General features: G+C 47.9%; 1 protein-coding gene across 2 annotated transcripts in view; it reads right to left on the bottom strand.

The window, feature by feature from the left end:
- Positions 1-9,163, bottom strand: part of GNA14 (G protein subunit alpha 14) — a 205,996-nt gene extending 196,833 nt beyond the window's left edge. For both annotated transcript variants that reach the window (XM_040449303.1, XM_040449304.1), the window contains exon 1: positions 8,635-9,163. In XM_040449303.1, coding sequence (XP_040305237.1) covers positions 8,635-8,758 — 124 coding nt within the window. In that variant the 5' untranslated portion in view covers positions 8,759-9,163. The remainder of the gene's footprint in view (positions 1-8,634) is intronic.
- Positions 9,164-12,400: the final 3,237 nt, after the last annotated feature.

Raw genomic sequence — 12,400 nt, 5'->3', positions numbered from 1 at the left:
AACCTTCTTTATATAGAACAGCCCCACTAATCCAGGAAACAATTTTTGCAAGTTTTACTTGAAATAGAGCCCAGTAGACTAATGGCAATACACAGAGGTTTCTTTTCTAATTTCAGCACTTAAACTGGTTTCATGAAATTCTATTCTATGTCAATAATTGGAGTAGTTTCGCTTATTCTAAATTTGTACTATCTGGGAGCCCGCAGGGCCGCCCCGCGGGCCGGCGGGGATGAATACCTTGATTCCAAGTTTTATTGCCACAGAAATTAACATTTTTAAGGTCGAGATGCTTTTGCATTGATGTGAGCATTTATTAAGGTGTTTGCTTTCCTGAAAACCTGTTTTCAAATCAATAGCATGACTTACAATCAATGTTGCCTTAGAAACGAAGAAATCCAACAAGAGGACTCAGACTGACTTCATGAAAAAAAAAAAAAGGAGTTGGCAATGAATTCTGGACTCCTAGTCTTGGCTTACTGCCAATTAGTTACCAGTTACTGAGCCCCATGACATATGCCAAGCCCCTTCACTCCTCTGGACCTTCTCTACTCCATTCATAAAATCGAAGTTTGCACTTTCTTAAACTCTGTGGTAAGAGAGGAGCTTAAGTTTTTCCATTCAGTTGCATACTGATACACTTATGAGATACAATTCTATATAAATTAGACAATGATGTTGCACATGATTTATCACCTTTGTTAATTGGATATTGCCTAGTAATGCAATTAGCTTGTATTTCCCTATTACATAGTAGCCAAGCAACAAAAATATTCGGGGAATGAGTTACTCAAAATGAAGGTGTTATTCACAGCAGATTCAAGAGAGCAGTAGCATGGCTAATCCATCTGTGGGTCAATGACAATGAGCCAACAATACAGAATACACCGTTCAGGCAAAATAATCAAAGATAAAGGTTTTCTCTTCCTATTCATTTTTTAAGACTACGAAGTAGAACTCATCCATTACTTAACATTTTTTTTAAGACAAAGTTTATCACCCTTTATTTCTCTTGGATGGAAATACCAGCCAATGTTCCATGTGATTTTTCAAAGAGAAGACGGATATATGGCAGCTCTTACTAGAATAGGCTTCCTGTACACCACTTTCAGTGACACAAAGTAACTACTTAATGGCTATTAGCCATAAGGCCACTGCAGTTTATAGGAACATAGCTTTTGGAGTAGTATATAAAAGTACAAGAGTGCATACAAATGCGAACACTTGTTTTTATAAGGACTCTTACTGAGGTAAATGTAAATGTGTGCTTTCTCTTTGCCTGCCAACCAGGCACATGGGGACAAATGCTAAATATCCCTACTAATTACCTAGCTCAGACTCTGAACATCCTTCATAAAGTTGAGGAGAGAGAGGTTTATTCGATTGCAAGCAACAAATCATTCCCTAGGCAGGTCAGTCCCGGGGACCTCCTGGATATTTGCTGAAAAATAAGGTTATCGGCCTTAGACCCTAGAGGCACGGTAAGAGGCTGCCCAGTCCTGAATGCCAGACCAATCCTGTTCTCACATCTGAGCATGTATCAGGATTATCTGGAGGGATTAATATACAGATTGCGGGGCCGCTACTGAAGTTGATCAGAGGACCACAATGGAGACTCATAGTTCGCATTTCTCTTGAGTTTTCAAGAGGTGCTAAAAACAGGAGCACAGGTCTGTGCTCCTGGGAACAGACTTTGAGAACCACTGGTATAAAATATTTGCTAACAGAATTGGAAAGATATCAAGGGTCACCTGACCCACACCTTTCATTTTACTGTTGAAGACCCTGAGGTTGAGAGGTAATGTCTTCTTCATGGTTACATATCCCATACTCAGAGACACCCCCTCCCACCAAAAAAAAAAAAAAAAAAAAAAAAAACCAATTCAAGTTTCCAAAGTCTTAAGACACTGCTCATTTCATAGTTTTAAGTTATGGCAATTTATCAGGACCCTATTCTCTTAGAAGAGTCATCAGCAGAGCCTTCTTGCTGTTGACCCTCCTATCCACCCATCCTTCCAAGAACTGCATGTCAGTTCTACCAGTGACCTTGTAGTGGTAGGCAAGTGGCCTCAGCCCAGACACGGTGCTCACAGCCCAACGGGAACTACTTGCCTAGATTTTAAACCCAGGAAGCATGGCTCCAGAAAACATGTCCTTACCATCATGCCATGCTGCCTGCCCTCCCCCAGTTCCCCGGCAGCTGAGCACAATCAGATGGCCTGAGATTTTGCAAGGTGACACACAAGACAGGAAGTGGTCACAGGATGATTTGCAGTACTGCTGTGAAGTGTCCACTGCAGCCTCAACTGCCACCCGCGTGGAATCGTCCCTGGCTGTGTGCTTGGCAGTGTAGGCTGCTACCAGTGTCAAAACTCCCTTGGATCATGCCCTTTGGCTGAGCCTGCTCTCCAATTCCCATCGGTCCTGTGAGTTTCCTGCTTTCCCTCCAATAAATCATTCTTCTACTTAAACAGTCTGCAACCAAGAACACTGGCTGACAGGACAACCCATTAATTTACCCATCAGCAGAGAGCCAATTGATCCTAATCAAAATCAGGGCTCCCACAAAGCCTCCTGCAGTGCCTTCCACCTTCAGAGCCCTTGGATTTCTGCTGGTACCCTTCGATTCCTTCCACAGTTTTTGCAGCAAGGGCTGCTTGACCCCCAGGGAGCCCCACCCCAGGCCACCAGCACTCAGATCACAGAGCACATCTTGATTTATAGCAACCACCCAGAAACGATTGACCCAGGAATGCGCCCTAATGCCCCACCAAGACTTGAGGTTCTCACAGGGTCAAGTAAGGCTCAGAGAGCTATCAAGCTTGGAAGGCAATGGAGCCAACCCATGCTGATTGCTGTGTCCCCGAGAAGGGCCCCAGAAATGCCCTGCTACTGGTTCTTTCCCAGTCTTTATTATTCAAATCTTTCCACTTCATGAAAAGTCCTGGTGAGAATTCTCCCACTCAAGTCCCCTTTTTGCCTGGATTTCAATTTTTGTCTTTAGTAATACCTTTGCTACAGACTCACTAAAAACCGCTCTCTGCCTTCTCAATCTAGCTACCCTCCTCCCTGCAACCCCACACATGGGGGTTCTTACAACAAAACTTTTGTAATTCAAGTGCAACTGGAAGAGAAAAAGGTTTTATTGACCACAAGGTATCTTTTAAGGGAAAAAAGAAAAAAAAATACCGTGGGTTAAAGCTTTTTTTTTTTTTAACATTGCTTATTTCGTCCAACTCTACTGTCAAGTTTTCCCCTTCTTTATCAGCTCACACAGCATTACAGCCTCAAGATGTTCATCCTCTAACTCCATGCCTTTAGGAATGGGATTCTTCAGATATGTAGATAACGGTGAGTGATGTGAATTGGGAACTCGCTAGCTTTGTTTCTAGTGCCCTCAACATCTGAAAAGATAAAGTACCATTCTCCACCCAAAGTAATGGAGTCCCTGTAGAGTAATGGCTGAATACCCAACTGGGAAGGTCGTCAACTGGAGGTCCAGGCTCCTCTTTATGCCAGAGATTAAGAGTTGGGGGGTGGGGAGTGGAAACCATGATGGGCCACGTTGCAGCAACGTAAGAACCAGCTTGAAGGTGGTCTCATTGCACAAATTGGGTACAATCTGAGTGTCAAAATAATTAAGTACAGTAATGAAGTAAAAACCAGTGAGGGATTCAGGAGTATGTATTAATAATGAATAGGGACAAAAGGAAGGCTTTTAGAGTAACACGTGCAGTGCCAACTGGTCAACGTGGAGAGAGTGCTGGATTTGGAAAATCATTTTGCAGCCATCGTGGTGTATACATCGTGGTGTATACATCGTGGTATACAGGGATATATGGTGAGGAGCAGGATATTTGCCTGGCCTTAGAAAGCATCTCCCCCCAAAACTGGTAGACAATAGACAATGTGCAACATCTTGAAAAAGTGACTGAATGTAACATCACCGTGGGGCAGATGGAGATGGTGTGCCTCCACCGAGGACCTTCAGAGAACACAACATCACATATCCAGAGTTCCATACTGGATATAAATTATACCTCAGTATAGCTTATTTGAAAAGGTACAAAAAGTACCTTTCATAGTCCATGGTTTGAAAAGGTTCTGCATTAGTTTAGAGGCGAAAGGAATACTCTGCTTGTATCCATGATACAGCAGTCCCCTGAAGACCTCTGAAGAGACCATCTCTACCCACAATGGACAAAAGCCAGAGATAAAGTCACACGGTCCTCCATTCTGAAGCACATTACGGGACAAAAAAGAAAAAAAAAAAAGCATTTTTACAGTAACATCTATTTGGCAGTTTAGAGAATGTTCACATAAAGGTCCAAAATAAAACACAAAAACTGAATGAAATCTTGCCTCCAAGGACCCCTTCGTATCATCCCACATCCTAAGAACACTGTTACTTTTCTCCAAAGTTTCTCTTCATAGTGGGGAGAAGTTTCTATGTGTCCTGCACAAGTCCACACATGGGCAGCCATCAGTACCTTAACCTCCCCATTTCTTATGGCCCTATCCACATGATCCCCCCAGGCCAGAAGATCCCCCTTCATGCACTGCCTGTACCATCTTTTATTCTCTATTAAGCATTTATGACAATCCTCCCAACAGTTACTTGCAAACAAACACTTCCAACTTAGCACTTACAAATGATCTCCAGCATGTGGGAAAAGTGTTGGTTTGAACCGAGGGAAGAGTAAGGAACATGGGCATACTTAATAACCGTTTCACTCCTTTGCTTCTTCCGAGCCAGAAAGTCACTTTCTACTGAGACAACCACCCTCCCTCCACCCTTTCCTCTAACAGACTTCCAGCCTATGAACGTGATCATTAGTCTCAAGATGATATTTTGTTATAACCAATGCAGTAAAATTTTAGGGGACTCAGATTTTCACCCGTTTTGGTGGAAGTACAAAGATAGACCCTGAAATCAGCTTATGGTTCAGAAAGTAAGGGAAACTCAAAGCCAAACATTACTGTGAAAGCACTACCAGGACATTTTAGGTCAACTGCTATGCAACCTGCAACCGATCGACTAAAATAGAAAGTAACACCTCACTGGTGGCAAAAAAATGCTCAAAAATGGAGTGAAGGCAGCATAAATTTAACCACGGCCAGACAAACCCAAGAGAAGTTAGTCTACGACTAAGAAAGGGTACAGCCAGGGTTTGAACCCAGGAGGTCTGGCCTCAGCGCTTAGATTTGCAGTCCCTATGCCAGCCTAAGTTGAATACCAATTCCCCAGCACACATGCCTCCCAGACAGTTCCCACACGAAGGTCTACATCCAAAATTGAGTGTTTCCAGAGACTGACGGCTTAAGTCTTAACAATTTACTAAGCCTCGTCTAATATTTAAAGGCCATTGTCCAGACACTTTCTTCCTGTACTGAGTAGTACTCATCAAGATTCTTACTAGAACTCCTTTCAGTCCTTTTATCTGAAGAGCTGATAAGGAATCTCTCCTACTAAACTCAACCATATTCTTTATTCCCCCCATCTCCTTCAGCTAAGAGTGTTACACTGACATTTCACAATTACTAGCCCTAACCAGACAGCAGCTTTTAGCTTTCCTGGCTGACAGGAATCTAGGCTTTTATTATAAATGCAAACAGGATACGGCTCTATTGAATGCACTTCGGAAACCTCCTCAAATCATTTTGTTGAGAAAGCATGCTTCCTTGTCACCGAGTTGGTGGCTTTTCAGGTCATTCCATACTCCACACAGGGTCCTCCACTCCCATTGGCAAAGTGGGGTTTTTCACCTGAGGCATCTGAGGCGTGGGTTATGTAATGGTGCCATTAGAGACTCCGATCAATTCTTCAAACTGCACAGCTAGAGACAAATCAACATACACCAGGTCCGGATTCCTGTATTTTTTTAAAAGCTTTTTTAAAGTTTATTTGTTGTGTGTGTGCATGCATGAGTGTGTGTGTGTGAGAGAGAGACACACACAGACACACACACACAGACACAGAGACACAGACACAGAGACACAGAGAGACAGAGAGAATCCCACACAGACTCTGAACGGTGATCATGGAGCCCAATCCAGGGCTCCATCTCACGAACTGAGATCATGACCTGCGCTGAAATCAAGAGTTGTACGCCTAACCAGCTGAGCCACCCAGGCGCCCCTAATTTCTGTATCTGTGAAGTCCTTTCCTCCTCCTGGGTCTGTGGAGTCATTTCCTCCTCAATATCTGACGCTCCTGCCCAGGCCTGAAGTCGATACGGACTAAAAGCTTTCTCCATTTTGATCTAACTAGACCAACTTTTCTTTCCTTGAAGCTTTCCAGGAGGGGGACTCCTTGTATTCAAAATTAATAAACTGGTAGGAGAGAGGATTCCTATCTGAAAGGGATGAAATGGAAGAAATGGAAGTGTGCCCTGCTCCCTTGAAGAAACCAGAGGTTTTGAAGTCCCTCCTTGGGGTTCCTGACAGCTCTATGTGGTTTGGAAACTATCTCTAGTGGTTTCTAAGTAACTAGCACGGAGCCAATATGCTAGTCACAGCTGGACACAATGAAAACAGGGATCTTGGGAGGTCAGGCAGTGCCTGGAGGGTGCAGGAAGACTGGGGTAAAGTCGTGGGGGAGGCAAAGAAGATATTCTAGTGACTAGTATTAAACTTGACCTCCAGGGCAAACAACTTCCCTACAATAGTTTTACCCCAGTTTGAGTGCGAACGCAAGCATCTTACTACACCCCCCCCCAAAAAAGACCAAACACCAGGCTTGATGCCAATGCAGTATGGCTCAGTGTCCTGCTCAAACCGTCATAGGAAACTCCTGGTATGTTCCAGACACTGTGCTTCATACACTGACACAAATCAACATACTTCACACCACGGAAGATGGCTCAGACTTCCCTTGAAAAGAAGCTTGCGGCCAAAACCAGGTGAGCCCCTATCAATCTGTGGGGCCTGAGGCAAGGGTACAAATGGAGGCCTAAGTAATTACTTTAAAGAGGTCATCAAGCTAGCCAACTGTCACGCAATCCTCCTCCCTTAACAAATGGAGCTTTTTAACAACCTGAAAGGCCAGGTACTATTTACAATTGCAGGTCTCTGGGAGTTCCCGGCCAGACATGAAACAGCCCTACCAATGGACACACGCTCTTCCCTCCCCCACCCAGGCTCCCTCTCCCCTCAGGGAGGCCTGGGGGTGGGGTGGGGTGGGGAGCACACCTGTAGACCCTCAACCCACATTTCCAAGCTCTTCCATCACTCCAGCACAGCTGCCCTTGGGCATTCCTTAGGGATGGGGTCTGCCCCCCCCCCCCACACTTGCGGAGGCCTGAGGCCGTGGAAGCTGGCTTGGGGACTTTGGGCACGGAATTCCGATGGGAGTATGGGAGGGGGGAGGGGGTGGCAACGAGTATCCTGGTGGGGCAGCCCACTCCATCAGTAGACACCAAGCCCAGTGGGGAGGGGTACAGCCTAGTGAAGGCCAGACACCCCTACATAAACTCTCTGAACTCCAGGGAGTAAGCGCAAAAGCCTTCTTTGCCCAGGCGTGAAGGCGACATGGACTAAAAGCTTTCTCCATTTTATTGTAACTAGACCAACTTTTCTTGAAGCTTTCCCACAGGGTCACTCCTTGTATTCAAACATCAAGTGGTGTGAGAGGATTCCTGTCTGAAAGGGATCAAAGAGTCGAAATGCTTCCAACTCTCTAGAAAGATCTCACAGCTACTATCCTCATCTGAAAGAAAACGTCAATACTCCTCAAGCAGCCAATGGATCGCACAGGGTTCTAGAACAAAAATCAGAAAAGGTGGGCTCCACAAATTGGGCAAACCTTAGCATTTTCTTTTCTGTTTTTGAACGTTAAGAACCAGAGGAGTAACTAGTCACTGCAGCTGGGGCAGCCCATTCCAAACTCTAGGAAGGGGCGCAGGCCGAGTGAAACCGAACAAGGGAGGCTTGGGCCTGCTGCGTGCAAACAGGCCTGGCCAAAGGGAGTCACCGAAGGGAGGCAATTGTCATCACAGTAGGGCGAGTGGCTAGAGCCTGCACATCACCCCCGTTACTGACCTGGTATCTGCTTTGTCTTTTCTCAAAGCAAGTTTACCAATTTTCCGGGCCTCCATAGTTAATTCTCCGGGATGGGGATGTTATTACCCGCCCGCATTATGGCCCAGTGTCGCGGTGACAACTTAGCACAGTCCGCACTCGGTGAGCACACTCACTCACTCACCCGTACTTAAAACCGGGAGCACAGCGGCCAGAGGGGAACCCAAAGCGGTACAGAAGGCAGTTCCCCACCACCTACCCCGACATCCAAGAAAAGGCTCTGAAGCAGCTGTGCGCGCCGGGGGCAGCAGAGTGGGGTGAAGGCAGTGTTACGGAGGGGGGCCAACAAAGCAAACCCTGGTCAAATGCTAGGTCTCACCCGTTTTGGGGCAGGGAAAGGGTGCCTTTGAAAGTCGCCCAACTGGAGGTGAAGGACAGGTGCCGAAGGCCCCCAGGGGCCGGCCACCGAGCCCCTCCGGGTGGGGGCGGGCAGGAAGGAGCCACGCTGCACCCCTCTGGCTCCAGGCCCGGAGGGGGTCTGAGAGAGGGGAGCGGCCGGGAGGGAGGGAGGGAAGAAAACGCTCGGCGAGCGGGGGTCCGGGAGTCGCAGTCACTCACCCAACAGCAGCAGCTTGAACTCGCGGCGCGCGTCCTTCTTGTCCCGGCGAAGCTGCCGCTCGATTTCGGCGCTGATGCGCTGCGACTCCTTCTCCTCCGCGGACAGGCAGCAGCAGCCGGCCATGGCGCGCGCTGCACCCGACGGCGCGACGCGGTCCCGAGAGCCCCGATTCTCCGCCGGCCGCTCGCCCGGCCGAGCCGCGACAGGCACCCGGGTTCGGAGAGAAAAGGACGAGACCTCTTTGACTTAGGGGAGTACGAGGCCTGGCCTTCGGAGGCTCACTCCGCTCCTCGAGGGTCGATGCCGAGGCGGGGGCGAATTCGGAGCGCCAGGAACTTGAGGGGATCCCCGCAGCTCCGGGCGCACCAGCCCCACACTCGTCCCGGGGGAGGAGGAGGGCTCGCGGAGAGGATGGGCGTGCGGCCCGCACCCGGAAGATGCGCGCGCCCCTTAGACCAGGAGGCGGACACCAGGTCCGGGGGCGCAGACAGCGCGGGAAAAGTTGGGGCGCCGGTGCCCGGGGGGGGGGGGGGGGGGGGGGGGGGGGGGGGGGGAGCGGGATCTCCGCGTCCCGGTAGGGTCTCAGGCAGGCGACAGGCACGGCGTCGGTTGGAGGCAAAGGGCCTAGCTCGCCCTTGCCTGGAAAGTTCTGAAAGTGACCGCAGATTAAGACCGAGCTCAAGGGTTTCTGCTGGCGCTGGTGGCTCTAAGTGGCAGAAGGAGGCGGAGCGTCTCGGACCTGCAGCCCTGGCGCCCGCCCCAGTAGGCCTTCGGGGCACGCCAAGCCGTAGGCGCCTGGGGGGCGAGAGGAACCAGTCAGGACGCCCGGGCGTCTGGGGTTCCTGGGAGCAGCTCCCACACCTGCATCGGTGGCTGTGAAGTCCTTGCACCCGGAGGGCCGCCTGCCGAGGTTGCGAGAACCAGCGCGCTCCGGCCTCGGGGCCCTGCTTCTTACCCAGGTTCCGACAGGTGAGCGCGTTTCGCCGGCTTCAGCCTCAACTCCCCCAGCTGCAGAAAGAGGAGAACCGAGCCGGGCGTCCGCCGCGGGAAGCCTCGCGCCTGGGGCGAGGTTGAACTCTTCACCCCCAAGTTGAGGGTTGCACACCAGCGACACGACCACACACCCTTCGTTTGCTAGACGGGCTCCTTCCGCTTCCCGGACGCCTCAGCCCGGCTCAGGTTTGGCCTAAGCGCTTGGTCAGCTGGGCAGCCTGCCAGCAAGGTGAGGCTGGGCCTGACCCCGGGGGCACTGCGCTCAGAGAGGCAGCTGCCTCTGGGTTCGGTTAAATAGGAGGCCGCCAGAGCGGAGAGTAAACATCCTTCCGGCCCCTTCCTAGGGCACCTGATGAGGAGGGCTGGGGATGGGGAAAATGGAAAACGGCTGGCCACTTTGCATTTTATGACGGGAAAGACTCCTGCTTTGTTAGAGAGGGCTCACACGTTTGCAGCAGCCCCCGGCGTGTTCGTGCCCCAGCCTTGAAGCCTGACAGCCTCTGCCTTGCAAAGGTGTGTCCGCGGCTGCACTGGCCCAGCTCCCGGGAAGTCGGAATCATGTTTGAGCTGCATTAATAAAAACTTACAAATTGAACAGCATCTCTTTGTACTCAATCGGTGCAACAGAACGCGTATTACAACATCTGATTTTTGTCTTCGGTCTGGATAGCTTTCGAGGCAGAGCGCCGAGGGGCCCGCGGAAAAAGCAGAAGTGGGAAGGTGGAGGGAGGGGATCCTGTCGTCCCGGCTCGTCCTGTAAGCACTTGATGGCTTTAGGCAATTAGTTAATGCGGCCTCTATTAAAAGCGGGCATAAGTGCCTTTCAAATGTGTGGCATATATTCAATCAATTCACATTGAGGAACATGCTGAGTGGAAGAGTGGTGTTTGTCATTATATAAGAAACTTGGCATTGCGATGCTATCTGGCTTCAAGGTCGTATTATTTATTTTACAGTTTAGGGAATGGAAATGAATCAGGCATTAAAAATGAATGTGCTTACATTCTTAAATGCTCCCTTCTTTCCTTGCAGGCCTAAACTGACCGTAACAGTTGACCCCCTACAGGCAAAATCCTGGACATTTCTCATCTGATCCTTGGCCAGTTCATCACACTTCTCTCCCTTAGCTCTTACAGACAGATTTACAATTTGAGGATAAGACTGCTTGAGAAGCCAAGATCATCATAATTGTTAATATTTTTCAATGAGTACAATCATTAGTACTTTAAAAGATTAAAGTGACTTAACTAGCCAAATTTGAACCCCAAGTTAGCTGGAATAACTGACGTGTGGATCCAATGTTGCCAAGATTCCAAAAAAAGTTAATGAAATATATTGCTCATGGCACATCTGAAAAACTTTCCTGGACTGGTCAGCTTGGCAGTATCAGAAAGCTTAAATGTGTCCACCCCCTTTGACCAAACTAGTTATTCTCCCCTTGAGAAATAATCAGAGAGAAGTCATGATTTATGTATGAAGGTGTCTATTTCTAATAACAACAATAACCTCAAACAACCTAAATGCTCAACAACAGGAAATAGGTCAAATAAATGACGGTATATACATATAATGATATATTACAATAGTTATTAAGTGTGTGAATATGTAACATGTGAATAGCAATTAAAGATGGGGGGGCAACCTCAAAATACATTGACTGAAAAAGGCAAGATACGAAAATATAAACAGTATGATAGAAATTTTGTAATAGGAATACATGTACACACCTTTAAGAGACTAAGGGGGCATCTACCAACAAGGTCAGTCTCTCTGAGTCATCACTTTTTGGTTGACTTTAATTCTCTAATGTACAGTTGTAAAATTGGTTGATTTTAATTCTCTGATGTAAAGTTATCTAGGCCCCCCCTTTCCTCAACTGTAAAACAAGAGAGGTGAACCAGAATAAGCTCCAAGGGATCTCCCAACTCTGACGTGCAGTTATTTCTTTGGTGATTTTCACACTTAGAAAGTAGTATTAAAAATAATCATAAAACAGGGTTCCTGGATGGCTCAGTCGGTTAAGTGTGAGGCTCTTGATTTTGACTCAGGTCGTGATTTCACGGTTGTGAGATCAAGCCATGCAGTGAGCCCCGCACCAGGCTCCACGGTTGGCAGGAGATTCTCTCCCTCCCTCTCCCTCTGTCCCTTCCGTGCTTGCACACACGTTCTTTCTCGAGAAAAAAAAGTCATAGGGGCACCTGACTGGTTCAGTCAGTTAAGCATCCGACTCTTGGTTTTGGCTCAGGTCATGATCTCACACGTTCATGGGCTCAAGCCCCACATCTGGCTCCTCCCTGGTGGAGTCTGCTTGGGATTCTGTCTCTCCTTCTCTCTCTCTGCCCCTCCCCCAATCATGTTCACACACTCTCTCTCTTTCTGTCAAAAATAAATAAGTAAACAAAAAATTCATAAACCTAAATTTGTCACTGAGAACTATAAAAGGATATCGCAAGACAATTATTTTTATGTCTATTTTTTATTAATGTCTCTATTTTTGTTATCTTTCGGATCTAGGGGAGGGATGAGAATAATTTTAAGTTATTAAATCATTTGCAACATTATTCCAGGAAGAGGTAGTCTGGAAAAGAGGCCTCGGTAAAAGAGCATATTTGTTTTCCTGGGTTATTCCCAAAGTATCGCAAGTCCAACCCATCCCTCTTGAAGATCAGAGCACAGCGTGGATGTGAGTTTCAACTACCTGGCAACTGTTGGGTATGTAGACGGACTATGTATCTGGGAGTCCTCTGAATGTCCATTGAGTCCACACCACAC

The sequence above is a fragment of the Herpailurus yagouaroundi genome, unplaced genomic scaffold (genome assembly GCF_014898765.1).
Source record: "Herpailurus yagouaroundi ecotype Mexico unplaced genomic scaffold, PumYag 199, whole genome shotgun sequence".
Taxonomy (NCBI): domain Eukaryota; kingdom Metazoa; phylum Chordata; class Mammalia; order Carnivora; family Felidae; genus Herpailurus; species Herpailurus yagouaroundi.
This window is presented reverse-complemented; position numbering and strand designations above follow the sequence as displayed.